The sequence below is a fragment of the Schistocerca nitens genome, chromosome 8, assembly GCF_023898315.1.
Source record: "Schistocerca nitens isolate TAMUIC-IGC-003100 chromosome 8, iqSchNite1.1, whole genome shotgun sequence".
Lineage (NCBI taxonomy): Eukaryota > Metazoa > Arthropoda > Insecta > Orthoptera > Acrididae > Schistocerca > Schistocerca nitens.
In genome coordinates this window covers 465,620,783-465,639,113 of record NC_064621.1, presented here as the reverse complement: position 1 = coordinate 465,639,113, position 18,331 = coordinate 465,620,783, and the positions used below count along the sequence as shown (strand labels likewise).

General features: G+C 38.2%; 1 protein-coding gene across 3 annotated transcripts in view; it reads right to left on the bottom strand.

The window, feature by feature from the left end:
* LOC126198775 (dihydropyrimidinase-like) overlaps positions 1-18,331 on the bottom strand; it is a 284,208-nt gene that overhangs the window by 60,962 nt on the left and 204,915 nt on the right. For all 3 annotated transcript variants that reach the window (XM_049935335.1, XM_049935337.1, XM_049935338.1), the window contains 4 exons: positions 10,564-10,658; positions 10,396-10,469; positions 7,571-7,681; positions 7,290-7,417 (listed from right to left, as the gene is read on the bottom strand). In XM_049935335.1, the coding sequence (XP_049791292.1) occupies positions 7,290-7,417; positions 7,571-7,681; positions 10,396-10,469; positions 10,564-10,658 (408 nt within the window). The remainder of the gene's footprint in view (positions 1-7,289; positions 7,418-7,570; positions 7,682-10,395; positions 10,470-10,563; positions 10,659-18,331) is intronic.

The following is an 18,331-nucleotide window of genomic DNA, read 5'->3' as shown; positions in this document are numbered from 1 at the left end:
AGTGGAAAGTAGGAGTCGTCAAAATATACCAATATCCTTATCAGAGCCTTTACAGGAAGACAATATCCTACCCAGCTCATCTATAAACAAGTATCCTGAACCATTTGCTCATGTGTTACCAGTAAACCTGTAGACTAGTCACCAACCAGCACTCCTGTGATCACACAGTATCACCCTGGCCTTGAAATGTTCAACCACATCCTCCACAGGGGCTTTGACTACCCCTGGTCATGTCCTGCGATGAGGTATTCCTAGCCAAAATCCTACCCACATCGCCAAAAGTAGTGTTCTGCTGTCCACCCAACTTACAGAATATCCTTTTCCATCCCTGTTCAAATCGTGCTCCCACTCCTGCACTCAAAGGATCATTTTCTTGTGGTCAGACCATATGCAAGATCTCATACCCCCACCCACTACCTCCTACGGCATTCCCATCAAAGGCATTTCCTACCCAATAGAAGTCAGGCCGTGTGTGAAAGCAGCCTTGTTACATATCAGGTAACCCGTAATTACTGTACAAGTCTATGTGGCCAAGGCAAGTAACAAACTGACTTCTCACATGAATGGCCACTGGCAAACTGCAAACTTGACCATCCAGTTGCCGAACATGCTGCATGCCACACCATAAGACAAATGACTTCAACGTCTGCTTAACCACACAGGCTATTTGGATATTCCCTTCCAGCAAAAGTTTCTCTCAAGTGTGAAGATGGGAATGTTTTTTCCATATATCCAGTGTCCTCGCAAACCCTCTGGTCTAAACATCTGCTAACCTGTTCCCGATGCCTCACCTCACCTTTTCCCTTCCTTTCTGTCCACACCACTCATTTTCTATCCAAATTGTGCACATCCTTCTCAACCCCCCCCCCCTCCCTCTCCCCCTTCTCTCCTTTACCACTTCCCCTTTTCTCCCTTTCCTCCTTTTACACATCTTTGCTGCACCCTCTGTACTCTTTTCGTCTCATTGTACACCCATGCATTCATCTGTCCAAAGAGCTGCTTCTTTCCTGTTACTCCCTCCTTGTGTCCTTTCCTATCCCTCACCCACCTCCTGCGATTCAGGCGGCTGCTTTCAGTAACTGAGTATCAGAAATCAGTCTTCCTATGGCCACAGGAGTGTGCATTTGGTTGCCTGTGTGGGGGAATATGGGTATTTTTACTAAAAAAAAGAGCTAGGGCTCAAAAGCTAGTGTGATATTACGTGTTTCCATGCTCCATGTATCGATACCATAGAGATGAGTGATTGCCTTTCCTTTATTTTATCTATTACATTCCAGAACATCCAGACTTAAGGCATAATAATAATAATAATAATAATAATAATAATAAGGCCCGGGAAAAGAATAGGCCTCCGGTATGTTCTGCCAGTCGTAAAAGGCGACGAAAAGAACAAACCACTAATAGGGCTAACCCCCCTTTTAGTGTGATTACTTGGTTCAGGACAGAACTAAAGAAGCCTCGGACAAGCGCCGTCATGGTCGGGGACGGCGCTTGAACCCTATGCCCGCCCACAATGGTAATGACACTGCTAGCCAACTGGAAAATGATTTAAATCCAAATAGAGGTGTTTTGCAGGATATGCTTCCTGCAACCACCCTAGAAGGAAAACAAAGACAGAGGATGAGATGGTCAGATGAAGTTAATCGACACCTCATGTTCTGTTATTACCAAGCAACAAACCTAGGAACCAACACAACTGGATACAGATCACAAGTATACACAACATTTATTACCAGATACCCAGAATTAAAATTTTTAACAGAACAACGTCTAGCTGATCAGATTCGTGTAATAATAAAAAATAACAGGATACCCCAGTCAGAATTAGAAAACATCAAACAACAAGTACAACAAATACTGGAACAAAATAATGTGCAATCAGAAGAAGAAGAAAATACAGTAATGGACTCAAACATCCCAGAGCAAACAAACAAAGAACAACACGCACCAATTAAACAATCAGAGGAAAACGAAATCTTAAGACAGCCACCAGCACAAGCACAAATAGAACACGAAGTGACACACATGTTAGATATAGAAGAAAAATTTCAGTTGACATATATAGAATACAAAGACACAAATACAGACATTAGACCATTCTTGCATAGACCACCAAATAGCCCACAAGTCGAAACAACAATAAAAACTATCAACACAATCATACACAACAAAATAAATGAATACACAACTATGGAAGAGTTACAACTACTGGTTTATGTAGGAGCACTCACTACACTAAATATACACACTAGGCAGATATCAGAACCAACCAACACACAGAAGAAACCCACAAAACCAGCATGGCAACACAGGCTACAGATCAGAATAGAAAAACTGAGAAAAGACATCGGACAGTTAACACAATTTATAAGAAATGAAATATCAGACAAAAAACGAAAAAGGTTAGGTAAAATCTCACAACAAGAAGCAATAGAGCAATTAGATGAAAAGAAGCAAAAATTACAAGCTTTGGCGAAACGACTTAGAAGATACAAAAAAAGTGAAAATAGAAGGAAACAAAACCAAACATTCAACACAAATCAAAAGAAATTTTACCAAACAATAGATAACACACACATAAAAATAGACAATCCACCAAACATAAGAGACATGGAACACTTCTGGAGCAACATATGGTCAAACCCGGTACAACATAACAGGCATGCACGGTGGATACAAGCAGAAACAGATACATACAAGATGATACCACAAATGCCTGAAGTGATCATTTTGCAACATGAAGTCACCCGAGCAATTAATTCTACGCACAATTGGAAAGCCCCTGGAAATGATAAAATAGCAAATTTTTGGCTAAAGAAGTTCACCTCAACACATTCACATCTAACTAAATTATTTAACAGTTACATTGCAGACCCATACATATTCCCTGATACACTTACACATGGAATAACTTATCTGAAACCTAAAGATCAAGCAGACACAGCAAACCCAGCTAAATATCGCCCCATAACATGCCTACCAACAATCTACAAAATATTAACTTCAGTCATTACACAGAAATTAATGACACATACAACACAGAACAAAATTATAAATGAAGAACAAAAAGGCTGCTGCAAAGGAGCGCGAGGATGTAAAGAGCAACTGATAATAGATGCAGAGGTGACATATCAAGCTAAAACTAAACAAAGGTCTCTACACTACGCATACATTGATTACCAAAAAGCTTTTGATAGTGTACCCCACTCATGGTTACTACAAATATTGGAAATATACAAAGTAGATCCTAAATTGATACAGTTCCTAAACATAGTAATGAAAAATTGGAAAACCACACTTAATATCCAAACAAATTCAAATAATATCACATCGCAGCCAATACAGATTAAGCGTGGAATATACCAAGGAGACTCATTAAGTCCTTTCTGGTTCTGCCTTGCTTTGAACCCACTATCCAACATGCTAAATAATACAAATTATGGATACAATATTACTGGAACATACCCACACAAAATCACACATTTGCTATACATGGATGATCTAAAACTACTGGCAGCAACAAATCAACAACTCAACCAATTACTAAAGATAACAGAAGTATTCAGCAATGAAATAAGTATGGCGTTTGGAACAGACAAATGTAAGAAAAATAGCATAGTCAAGGGAAAGCACACTAAACAAGAAGATTACATATTGGATAACCACAGCGACTGCATAGAAGCGATGGAAAAAACGGATGCCTATAAATATCTAGGATACAGACAAAAAATAGGAATAGATAATACAAATATTAAAGAAGAACTAAAAGAAAAATATAGACAAAGACTAACAAAAATACTGAAAACAGAATTGACAGCAAGAAACAAGACCAAAGCTATAAATACTTATGCCATACCAATATTGACCTACTCATTTGGAGTAGTGAAATGGAGTAACACAGACCTAGAAGCACTCAATACACTTACACGATCACAATGCCATAAATATAGAATACATCACATACATTCAGCAACAGAAAGATTCACATTAAGCAGAAAGGAAGGAGGAAGGGGATTTATCGATATAAAAAACCTACATTATGGACAGGTAGACAATTTAAGAAAATTCTTTATAGAACGAGCAGAAACTAGCAAAATACACAAAGCAATCACTCATATAAATACATCGGCTACACCACTACAATTTCATAACCACCTCTACAACCCGTTAGACCACATAACATCAACAGATACGAAGAAAGTAAATTGGAAAAAGAAAACACTTCATGGCAAGCACCCGTATCATCTAACACAGCCACACATCGATCAAGACGCATCCAACACATGGCTAAGAAAAGGCAATATATACAGTGAGACAGAAGGATTCATGATTGCAATACAGGATCAAACAATAAACACCAGATATTACAGCAAGCATATTATTAAAGATCCCAATACCACAACAGATAAATGCAGACTTTGTAAACAACAAATAGAAACAGTAGATCACATCACAAGCGGATGTACAATACTAGCAAGTACAGAATACCCCAGAAGACATGACAATGTCGCAAAAATAATACATCAACAGCTTGCCTTACAACATAAACTTTTAAAACAACAAGTTCCTACATACAAGTATGCACCACAAAATGTACTGGAGAATGATGAATACAAATTATACTGGAACAGAACCATTATAACAGATAAAACAACGCCACATAACAAACCTGACATCATACTCACCAATAAAAAGAAGAAATTAACACAACTAATCGAAATATCCATACCCAATACAACAAATATACAAAAGAAAACAGGAGAAAAAATTGAAAAATACATCCAACTGGCTGAGGAAGTCAAAGACATGTGGCATCAGGATAAAGTTGGCGTTATACCGATTATACTATCAACTACAGGAGTCATACCACACAATATCCACCAGTACATCAATGCAATAGAGCTACATCCAAACGTATATATACAGCTACAGAAATCAGTAATTATTGATACATGTTCAATTACCCGAAAGTTCCTAAATGCAATATAACACATACCATACAGTTAAAAGGAAGTGACGCCTGATCAAGGTCCGCGTCACTTTTCATTTTTAACCAGACTTAACGTCTGAGAAAGTAAAGAATAATAATAATAATCTGTGTGTCTAACATTTATTCAACTTTTAAACAATTCCTTTCTTTACTTTATTGTTGCATTTGACAGCTACAGAATGCAACTATAAATGAATTGTAGCAAATAATTTATACAGAAATCTGATGAACTAAAGAAGCCAATAAATTACCATACATAGACTTAACTGTCTGTAAAGAAGCAATTCAGAGTCAACGTACACCTTTCTCATGTTCTTAAAAGACATTAGATAAGTTTGCACTCAGATTCTGTCTTCTCACTGCTTTAACTTCTGATCAAGAGACTGATTACTTATTTCCCTCATAACTCTATACTACTGTTCACTTTATATTGGTCACCAATGTAAGTGGGTTGAAGGAGTGGAGGAAGCACACTTCCACCCTCACATACAACTATAAGAGTTCTATCTGTAGTTGAATAACTGTTGTTCCTGTTTTCATCATGGTACATGAGAGAAAGGACGAGCATTGATAATTGTAAAATCATACAAACATTATACACTGATCAGCCAAAACTTATGACCACCCAACTAATAGCCGATATGTCCATCTTTGGCGTGGACAACAGTGGCAACACATTGCGACATGGAAGCAACGAGGCCTTGGTAGGTCACTGGAGGGAGTTGGCACCACATCTGCACACACAATCACCTAATTCCTGTAAATTACAGGGAGAGGGGCAATGAGCTCTGACACCACATTCAGTCACATGGCAGATGTGTTCAAATATGGTGAATTGAGAGTGAGGGGGGGGGGGGGGGGCAGCACATCAATTTGAACTTGCCACTGTGTTCCTTGAACCACTCCATCACATTCCTGGCCTTGTGACATAGCGTCCTCTTGAAAAATGCCATTGCCGTTGGGAAACATAATCGTCATGGTGAGATGTACGTGGTCTGCAGCCAGTATACAATGCTCCTTCACCGACATGGTATATTTCATGAGCTCCACTGGATCCATGGATGCTCATGTGAATGTTTCCCAGAGCATATGTAGCTGCCACCAGCCTGTCTCTGTCCCACAGTACAGGTGTCAATTATCTGTACCCTTGGAAGATGACACATTCATGCCGCCCTATCAGCATGATGAAGACGGTATCTGGATTCATCAGACCATGCAATGCTCTGCCACTGTGCCAATGTCCAGTGCCAATGGTCACATGGCTATTTCAGTCGCAGTTGCCAATATTGTGGTGTTAAAATTGGCATGTGCATGGGCTGTTGGCTATGAAGGCCCATCATTAGGAGTGTTTGGTGTACAATGTTTTCTGACACACTTTTACTTTGCCGGCATCAGAGTCTGCTGTTAGTTCTGCCACAGTTCGCCGCCTGTCCTGTTTTGCCAGTCTGTCCAGCCTACGACTTCCGACATCTGTAATGAGGGTGGCCACCCAACCCCATCCCGCCTGGACATGGTTTCACCTTGGTTTCGCCACATGTTGAAGACAATCACCGCAACACTCCTCGCACATCTGACAAGTTGTGCAGTTTCTGAAATGCTCGTGCTGAACCTCCGGGTCATAATCTGACCTTGGCCAAACTCTGGTAGGTCAGATGCCTTCCCCATTCTATACATGGACAGCATGCTCACTTATAGTACATGCACTGTGCATGTGTCTAGTGTCTGATGCTGTCATTCCTTGCAAGGTGACACTGCTATCACCTAGACGGGTTAATATAGACAGTAGGTCAATGGTCACATTGTTCTGGCTGATCACAACATATGGTGAAAACACTAAAAACGGAAACATACATTGGAAGGTAAGCAAATCTATATACAGAGATTTAAAAAATACCAATTATAATAGTTTGGCAGTTTTGTTGACCTTGAAGGAACGAGAACACACACTTTAAGTAGTCTGGATGCTAAACAGAACTCTGTAATACACTTTGCACTTTCAATGTCATTGTTCAAAACACAAAACAAATCCGCACACAACGTATGGGCTGCACATGAATACGGGTACTAAATGTCCTCTTACAAAATTTAGTGACAGCACAACATACATAATTGACAAGGGGAAAGACTATGTTACTGCACATAGTATTGTCTGATCAGAAATGATGAAAATGATACCACATATCCCAGAAATATTGATTAGAGGATAAATGCTACTGGCTGGAGCTTGGGGTACTGGCTGTGGATGAAATTACATGTATTAAAGTAGATATTTTCCAAGTTAATAATAACAAAATATTACCTTATCTGACCAGCTTGTCACTCCAATATGCAAACCGTAATCACAACACACTTTCTCGTCTGCTAGTTTTCTGTACTTCTCATAAATTTCAATAAGTGATTCATCTTTTTGTGGAATAGCAAAGTTAACTGCAAGATAAGCAAAACAACACAGTCAATACATTAGTACAACTTATACTTCATCCACAAGGTATAAATACTTCTCATTTGACTAACATTATAGTACCTCTGTAATTACTTTATCAGTGCTAAACTTAGTATTATAGAAAGAATAGTACTTACTGACAGTAGTTGTTCCTCCTGCTACTGCTGCATTAGTGCCAGTGTAGAAATCATCTACGGATTTATGGCCCTGGATCTCAAATTCAAAACATGTGTGTGGGTCAACTCCACCTTAAAAAGATTATTAGTTTCATAATGAGAAATATGTAAAATAGTGACACAAAATTGAAAGAAATGAATACAATCTATACTTTCAAACACAAGCAATCAAAAAGAATGGTAGAAAATTCTGCCTATATTTCAACTGAAAGGAATTATGGAAAGATCTTGGCCTACCACATAACACTGAATTTCTATTTACTGATTTTTTTTAGTTACAACTTTAATTTTTAAGAAAATGTCAGGAAATGTAAGGGAATAATCATGCAGAAGCATGCAAAAAGCTCTCAAGGAAAACTTCCATTTGTGGGTCTTTCCTAATTACTGAATGCTTAATGATAGCAGATTGTGAGGCACACATACATTGCCTATGCGACATTAAGTACGGTACAGTAGAATTAGTTATCACTACAAGTGGAGTGTGCAAGGGTTGATTCTGTGTACATGGTAAATAGAGGAGGAGATGAATGTAACAACCCACCATACAGCTGAAATGTTGATAAGCACACAAACAAGACTGAGAAAACTGCTAACTTTCAGACAAATCTTTCTTCAGAGCTAATAGAATACACATACAAATTCACAGATGAAACAACTGTCCTCATTCCTCCACAGTCTCAACCCTTTCTCTCCCATATGCTTGAAATGGTTCTCGTCAGTCCAGTGTACCACCCTTCTGGACATTTATCCCCACCTCTCTGATGGCTCCTGACAACTCTCGGTCCATATCTAGCCCACTAACCAGCGACAACACCTGCATCTTGTTTTGTATTATCACAAAATAAGGGATAGAGTTTCATGGGCAGGATACATAAGCTGGGATGGCAGTGAGATCTTTTCATGAAATTTCGATCACGGACCTTCTCGTCCAAATGTCAACATATTTTTTTATGTCCGTGTGCACAGGGGCAACTGATAATCACAAAATACTAAAAACCAGACAAAAATATTTAAGTGTGTGGTTTTTGTCACACGCTGTTTGAGAGTTGAACAGTTGAGAGAAATTCTGATGGTGGTTTCATGAACTCTGTCAGGCTTGTAACTGTGGACTGCACAATACTCACGCAAATATACAATGAACTGAGTGTGAGAATTCGAAAATGTTCGCAACTTGCATAGTTTTCTACATTATAAAATATGCTTAGTGCATTATTTTGCTTGATAAATACTTTAATAGCTTAAACTTTTGATTTCCTTCCCCACTCTCACCTCATCCAGTCGTATTTTGTACATCTTGTATATATGTGTCAATATATTTGAAATGTCAAACAATGGAAAATCCAGGATGGAATGTAACAATACGGGAGAAGGAAAGTTGCTACTCACCATATAGCACAGCTGCTGAGCCACGATAGGCACAGTAAAAAGATTCACACAATCATAGCTTTCGGCCATTAAGGCCTTTGTCAACAGTAGACACACATGCGTGCACGCCCACACACACACACACACACACACACACACACACACACACACACACACACCTGCAGTCTCAGAGAGGCAGTGTAGTTTCAGCTCTCTGAGACTGCAGATGTATGTGTAAGTTGCACTTGTGTGTGTGTGTGTGTGTGTGTGTGTGTGTGTGTGTGTGTGTGTGTGTGTGTGTGTGTGTGTGTGTACTGCTGACAAAGGCCTTAATGGACGAAAGCTATGATTGGGTGAATCTTTTTATTGTGCCTATCGCGGCTCAGAATCTGCACTATATGGTGAGTAGCAACTTCCCTTCTCTCATATTGTTATATTTCAAATGTATCTGACATGGCCTATATCATTATTATTAATCATCAAAGGACAAAAAAATAAATAAAAATAATACTTCACCATCCTCAAAAAAATTACAGCAGACAATAGATAGTATCAAACGTCATCTTGTTAAGGAAGTAGTTGATTTCATTAGCAACTGTCTTGTCAGTTTATCAGTGGATGCAAATGTCCTGGTCGACAAGGATTTCACCCAGAATAATGACTGAAAGACTTCCATGATGAACTGAGACTGCCAAAGTGTATCACAGTTTATGGCTGAAGGTAATTTCACTGTCAAGCAGAGAGAGATGCAGATCATCAGTGCTAATTCTTTGTGATTTTCAAGCACTCAAGGAGCGCTTATACTGCCTGGGCAATGGATGCAGAGTTTTATGCAAGAGACCCTTGATCATTTCTACATGTTTATCACAAGCTTTAGGGAGCTTTCACTCCCAAACGACAACAGGCAAGAGATGGAACAAGCTGAGGAAGGCTCTGTGCAGTTCAAAATGGTGTTTAAATTACAACAAAATTTATTCTTTTATGACGTAATAGACAATTTCAAGGTTGTACAATACTGCTGGAACACCTGGTTTTGCAGTTCTCTTATAATACTAAAAGAGGCTGAGATGAAAATAGCCACTGAACTAGGATGTTAATGTCTATATGGTTTGAGACAGATTTACAAGCAAAATGCTGAATTTGGACCCTACTAAAATATCTGATATCACTAGGAACAAAATGTCTAACATCAGTGATGGAATTCACACTATCACTTTGAGCTGCATTAGTCACTGTCCCAAGAATGGCTAAACACTCAAGTCTCCTGTTCCTCGAGCTTTGTCCAGTATAAAACACAATGAATTGCAGTTGTTGACAAAGTTTACAGAGGTCTTACACACTGTTAAGACGATCATCTTGCACTAGTGAGCTTATTTTTAAAAGTCCAACTTTGACAAATACACTAGGATAGTAGCACTTACCAGGCATCACATATTTGCCCTGAGCATCAATCTCTCTTGTTCCAGCAGGTATTGTCAAATCACTGCCAACTTGCCTGGAGATTAAAGAACAAAAAGCTTCATAATCTGATGAAACAATGTTACAGTGAAGTGTAAAAATATTTCTAAGAGTTGATTAGGGCAACTTACTTTATCACTCCATCTTCAATATACACATCACCATCAAACATTGTATCTGCATTTACAATTTTCCCATTTCTGATTAGGATCCTGTCCTCTGAAAACTGAAAGACAACAGAAAACACTATAATTATCTCATCTGTGTGAAACACATTCAAAAGCAAGATTGCGTATGACACCACTATCTATCAAGACTGAAAAGAAGTGCTTACAAATGGCAACAGGGGAATTTACACACACACACACACACACACACACACACACACACACACAACACACACACACACATGCTGGGATTGCAGTTATGAGGGTAGACTGCGATGAATGGTGGTGTTGAGTATGGTGGGGGGGGGGGGGGAGGGAGGGAGGTGGGAGGGGTTGAGGAAGAGCAGCTAATGGTCTGGAGGGAGGCAGCAGATGTGTGGGGTAGGAATGTGGGAGGGAGAGCCAGCAGGTACACAGGATAGGAATGCAGAAAGGGGGCACTGGAGATGGTGAGTTCATAATTTGTGCCACCTGGATCCTTTCCCCCTGCACCAGCTTTTCTAAACTATGCAGATGGGAGTTATCCTTGCAACACATCATCTATCTTGCAATCCTCCTTGCTCAATCTTCACTAACTCACTGCACCCCCACCCCCCACCCAACAGTATCGCCTACCTCTGTCCTGTAACCCTCTCCCAATCCACTCCATCACATCATAATGCTATGCACAAACTTACTTGCCACAGTGCACATCTGTTGCATTCCTAGTCCCTCCCACATTCCTATCCCTCACACCAGCTGCCTCCCTCTGAGCCATTCACTACCCTTCCCCATAGCCTCTACTGGCTACTTCTGTAAAGCATACTAGCAACAGATTATGACAAGGGCTAATCCATTCAAATTGATAATCTAATTACATCTACAGCTATACCCCACACACCATCTTTCAGTGTCCGGTGGAGGGTACTTTGCGTACCACTGTTACTTCCCTGTTTTTCCTCTTCCAGTTGCAAATGGTTTGTGGGAAGACTGACTGCTGGTAACCCTTCATTTGGGTTAAAATATCTCTGATTTCATCTTCATGGTCTTTCTGTAAGATGGATGTAGGAGGAAGTAATATATTTATTCTCTCTTCCAGGAATGTATGCTTTCGGAACATTAACAGTAAACTACACCATAATGCAGAACATCTCTCCTGCAGCGTCTACCACTGGAGTTGGCTAAGTATCTCTGTGATACTTTCATGTTTACTGAATGAACCTTTAATGAAACATGCTGTTCTTCTTTGCATCTTCTCTGTTCCCTCTGGTACAGACTGCAGGCTTAAGAGTAATACTCAAGTACTGGTTGAATGAGTGTTTTGTAACCTACTTTCTTTGTAGATGAACTACATTTCCCGAGAATACTTGCAATGAATCTGAGTCTGGCAACTGCCTTACACACAATCAATTTCATGTGATTGTTTATCTTCAAATAGCTTTGTACCTATTCTCCTAGATTATTTATGGAAATAACTGTTGCCAGTGATAGTTTAGCAATTGTGTAATCATACAATAATGGGTCTCTCTTTCTATGTATATGCAATATTTTACATCCGTTTATGTTAAGGGTCAGCTGCCACTTTCATACCAATACTATGCAGATCTTCCTGCATTTCACTACCATTATCCACCATTGTGACTTCTCTGCACACAACAGTATTATCCTTGAAAAGCCTCATGAAACTTCAGATGTTATCCATTAGGCCACTTATATATATATATTTCGTGAAAATTAATGGTCCTATAACACTCCCTTGAGGCATATTACAGTTTATTTTTATGGCTGAAGGCTCTTCTCTGTTGAGAATGACATACTGTGTTCATTGCAGTCACACAATTGGTTTGATATTCAATACACTCTTATTTTTTTTTTGTTGCACTGTGGAACTGTGTTGAATGCCTTCCGCAAGTCAAAGAACGAGGCATGTATCTACCGTTTTTTGGCTCTCATGGACCAACACAGAGAGCTGGGTTTAACACAATTGTTTTTGGAATCCACACTCATTCCTACAGAGGAGATTTTCAGACTCCTGAAATATCATAATTTGTGAACATAAAATATGTTGAAAAATTCTACATCTGACTGATGTCACAGATATTAGCCCATAGTTTTGTGCATATGACACCCCTTGGCAAAAACAGAACTAACCTGTGCTTTTCTTCTATCATCACGAGCACTTCACTCCTTCAAAGAACTATGTACATTGCTACTAGAAGAAGGCAAGTTCTTTGGTAACTCTATGTAGAATTGTGTTGATATTCAATCAGATCCAGTGATCTTCCCCATATTGAGTGATTTCAGTTGCCTTTCTACACCACAGTCACTTTCGAATTCAATGAATGCTTCATGCATGGCTCTCCTTACACAAATTTTGACTTCATTAAATGTTTGTTTGGCTTGCAATGGAGCTCTCTTTGCTTTTATAGTAGTTTCTAACATGGCTGTTGAATCACAGTGGGTCTTTTGCAAATCTCACTACTTTGCTCAGCAAATACCTGTCTATTACGTACTGTGCAATGCTCTTGAACTTTGTCCATTGATACGCAACATTTATTTCTGGAGATGGCATTTTTATGCTGAAGACTCAGGTAATCTGAAATCTGTTTCTTATCACTCTTGCTAAGCAGAAAGATCTTCGTGCCTTTCTGCCTTCCCATTTACAGTCGTATTCAGTGATGCTGTAAAAGCTTATAAAGACTGATTCCCTGTTCTACACCGAGTCAAAAAGTCTGGTTCTCTTTGCCACCAGCAGGTCTGAGATGTGATCTTCATGAGTCAGTACTCTGATTAGCTGTTCCAGTTAATTTTTAGATAAAACACATTTCACACAATTCTCTGTCCCTACTAACCATCCTACTCACTTGAGCCTCCGAAGTCTATAGCTGGTAAGTCAAAATCTCCACCTAAGCCTACAATATAACCAGGAAATCTACATAAAAGATTCTCCACGTTTCCCTTCGATTGTTCTGCTACTACTGCTGCTGCTGAGGCAGGATAGTTTACAAAAGCATCCGATGACAATGTTTGATCCACATTGTCTTCGTCTAAATTATTTCGCATTCTGAATCCGTAAGAATCTCACTAGATATTATTGTATTCTTTTATGTCTATAAACATGCCTCCATCACCAAGATTTAACCTATCTTTGAGATATGCATTACAATTGGTATTTACAATTTCAGTGTTACTAACACTGTTTTCAGCCAGCTTTCTGTCTCTAGCATTATATGGCCATTGTTACTGTTTATAAGTGAGATTAATTCTGGGATTTTTCCATAGATACTCCTGCAGTTAACTAAAACTGTTTAAACATTTTCATTCTCTGATCTGCTTTGACAAATGGTTCTCTGTGTGAACTCTGAAGGCATCTTATGGGGCTTCAGTAACTTATTTACACTGGGTTTGTTACATGTTACATCAAAGCTTGAATTAAACAAGCAGTAGAAATAAGACTGACAGACAACCTCTTCAGCCTTCGCCAGATTTTCGATGTAGACGTTCATAGAATTTTCTCATATTAAGGCCTCGCCCTCAAATGGATTTCTGTTCAGGGTCTGTTCCAGCCTGTGATGCATGTATGTTTCACTCTCCATTATGGTTTTGAGTCACATTGTTTTATTATCTCAAAGAATAAAGTTAAGGCAGCACAACTTCCATCATGTAAATTCAGAACCAACAAGACTACAAGCGTGCTTGGATAATGCTTTTGTCAACTGTGCTCGTGATATGTACTCCACCAAGGTAAAGGAATTTGTTTTCTCAGACCACTCCATGTTAACGGTAGAGTTAAGACATTTTATGAAAGGGGATGAGAGCAAGGCTGCACAAAAGTTAACAAAATCTAATACCTTAATATTAACAAAACACAATCTCATAAAACTAACACACCAGCTGAGCATAACAAACTGGGACAAATTATTTCAAAACTGTGATTCCAGTGCCCAAACAGTTTATGAAACATTCCACAATTACTTAACAGATATTTTAAAAGCCCATCTTGTTCACAAGAAATACCATAAAACAAGAAAGGGTAAATTTTGGTACACCAAAGAACTGGAGAATCTAAAAAATAAGCTACTGCTGTTGAAGCGCCTTGCCAAAGTAAACAATTCTAATGAAATTAAGGATCTCGAAAAAATCACTAAGAAACAGTATAAGAAAGAGTTGCAATTGGCGAAACTAAGATACAACACAAATTTCATAAAAAATAGTAAAAACCAATGCAAAACAGCCTGGTCAGTAATCAATACTGTTAAAGGTGAAGTCAGAAACTTCGACAAGACAGTCCCAATACCAGCAGATACATTCAATAAATATTTTGTAAGCTGTGCTGATGATATCAAAAAGCTGATCAGTAAACCCAATGTAACATGTATAGATTATCTGAAGAGAGCAAACCTAAATCATAATAGGGCCAGATCATCATTGAAACACTTCAAAGAGGTATGCCAACATGAAGTTCTTAAAATAGTCAAAGAAATGAAAAATTCATACAGTACAGATATTTTTAATATGTCAAACAATCTATTGAAAGAAATCATACATTACATTGCAGCACCATTAACATATTCTATAAACCTGTGTCTCATAGAAGGGTTTTTTCCTGATCCTCTCAAACTATCCAAGGTAACTCCAGTCTTTAAGAAGGGAGTCAAATCAGATCCTGCAAACTACAGACCAATTTCACTAATTCCAGTACTAGGAAAAGTGTTTGAAGGCATAATATATAAGCAGATGTATGAGTACCTAGAACTAAATGGTATGTTAAATGCATCATAGTTTGGTTACAGAAAAGGAAGGTCAGCTATACATGCCATAGAGCTCTTAGTCAGAGACATTCTAGCAGCATTTGAGGACCATGCGCATGCACAGGTAACCTTATGTGATCTGAGCAAAGCTTTTGACTGTGTTGACCACTCACTTCTGCTCTCTAAACTTGAGTACTGTGGAATATGTGATAAAAGTTTAAAACTCATCAAATCATACCTCAATAAAAGGAACCAGGTGGTGAGTTCAGGAAGTCATCTGTCAAACATACTCGAGGTTCAACATGGAGTGCCACAGGGATCTAAATTAGGACCACTTCTTTTCCTTGTACACATAAATGACTTACCAGGAAATATAGATGTAAAGACATATATGTATGCAGATGACACAACTTTTCTATCTGTAAACCATGTACTTGATAACCTTGTAAGTGATATGAAATTGGCAAAAGAAAATGCAACATCATGGTTTAATGCCAATGGTCTGCTATTAAATGAGGAAAAGACCCAGAATATGTGGTTCAGTCTATCAAAGACTAAAAAAATAGAAAAACAAAAGGCAAAGTTTTTAGGTATTGTACTTGACAACAGTCTAACATGGAACTCTCATGTTGATCACATAGTGGTTAGGTTGTCAAGAGTTATATATTTGTTGAAGAGACTGATGTGTTGTGTGACATTTGAGTACGTAAGGACAGCGTACTTCGCCTTTTTTCAATCTGTTTTAAGGTATGGGTTAATACTCTGGGGAAACAGCAGAAAAATAAATGAAATTATGGTGATCCAGAAGAAAGCAATCAGAGTAATGGCTAAGGTAGATAATAGAACACATTGTAAACCATTGTTCATTAAATATAGAATTTTAACAGTAATTAATTTATATATTCTTGACAGTGTTAAGTACATACTTTCTGAACTACCTAATTTAAGTGTAACAAATGAAAGGCATGGCTACTATACAAGAACGTGTACTTCTCTGCTGTTGCCACAAAATAGATTAGCTAAAACTAACAATAATCATAAGTATATGGCAATTAAAATATATAACAAATTGTCTAAAAATGGGTCAATCAAGCCTGACAAATTATTTAAAGATAATGTTCATAACTTCTTGTTAACTAATCCATTCTATTCATTAGAAGAATTTTTAGAAATGCCCAATATCAACTTAAATATGTAAAAATTTATTTTGTAAAATTAATAGGTTAAGTGAACTGACGAAGTCTATTGCATGTAACAATGCTGAATGACTAATAAAGAATCTGAATCTGAATCTGAACCACAGAGAGCTTCCAAAGTTGTGGTGTCCTCCAATTTAGTTTCTTCTCTCTCAGGATTTTCCATTCAGAATCTTCACTGCCTTCATTCTGCCACCTGCTACAAATTCAATGAAGGACCACCCAAGTAATAATTATTGTGGCTATGCAAATTCTTGAGTAGCTTTGTCTTAGTTTTGCCTCGTCACTAGCAACATTTTCCCTCGGACACATGGGCCTTATATCTAACTACACTGTTGTGCCAACTGCCATCTGTGACACACTGACTGAGCTATCAGTATAGATGTAAATTAAGAAGTAAGGGTATCAGTTCACCGAATGGTAGAAGTGTTAAGTAGCTGAAAGCGTTTGCAGTCTCTTTATGTTCCCTTTGACAACTTAACACCTCTACTATCCTGTGAGTTGTTACCTTTACTCCTCAATTATTTACATTCCACCAGGACTTCCCACAGCATATTAATAAACAGCCATGCTTTCATTCTACAATGTCAGTCACCACCTTACCTTGACAAACCTTGAAAGTTCTCAGCTGGGATATCACAACAGTAAACAACGATATACTTGATGCCCGTGCAAAAAATTCTAGAATGTCTGACTTTATTTTTCAGAGATTAAATATAATTTTCAGATATCTGACACAGTGAGATATGGAAATGGTTATATCACAATACAAGTTTAACACTTGAGCATGCACAAGATAGACACAGAAAACCACAGTACTTTCCACCTAGCAGGCCAGTCAGCCTACATTTAGCTGTCTGCACAAAACAGTTTCCGTTCCTATAAAAGGGATTCTTTTTTTTTTTTTTTTTTGCTTCTTGTTACACGAGTATATGACAGCAACATCTTTAACTAATGAGAAAGCAATATGCAATTAACTTACCTGTGGCATGAAAAATTTTTGTCTGTCATGTAAGCTGTATTCCACTGAGCCCACAGAGAGTGTTATATCTCAACTGTTCTCTATAGTATATAGTGTGAATTATTACAAACAAAATGTAGGTGAGGAACTGTGTACACACTAAATGACAATCCACAAACATATTGTTGTTACATTTCTAAACAGTACTGGTACCTGAGTTTCTTGTTCAGAGATACTGTTACTGTCTGGCTAATCAAGAGACAAAAGCAATACAGCCAATATATGATAGTCCATTCCAGTTGACAAACAGTGGTTAAAATAAGTGTCACTGGCATCAGTCTGAACCAGGTAACAATATACTGTACCTGTATGTTGAAACCTTTTACATCTATCCACGCAAAGTAAGAACTATATATAATTATGTGGTAACCTTTAGGTTCCAAAATCCATAGACTGGGAACAATTGTTGCTGAATCTCACATATCAGCATGTGATCTGCTATACATAGTGGGACACCCCCCTCCTCCCATTTTTAATTAGTTCATGTGTGACATACGTAAATACCGTGTCTAAAATACTTGCTGAAGATTGACCACAATCTCATATTGGTTTTTTGAATTTACGTTGGCAGTTTTCTTTTACGATGAAAAGGTGGTTGAAATACGGCGCGAGCGAAAAACATTAGACTACGACACAAGTAAGTTTGTTACTACAAGCGTTATCTGACATTCACGTTCCTTAGCTTAACCGACTTTCAAACAAATTATCACATTCCAATTTAACCTAGACCTTACGCCAGATTACAGATAACTCTTGTCATCACAACCAAAATATGGAAGACAATT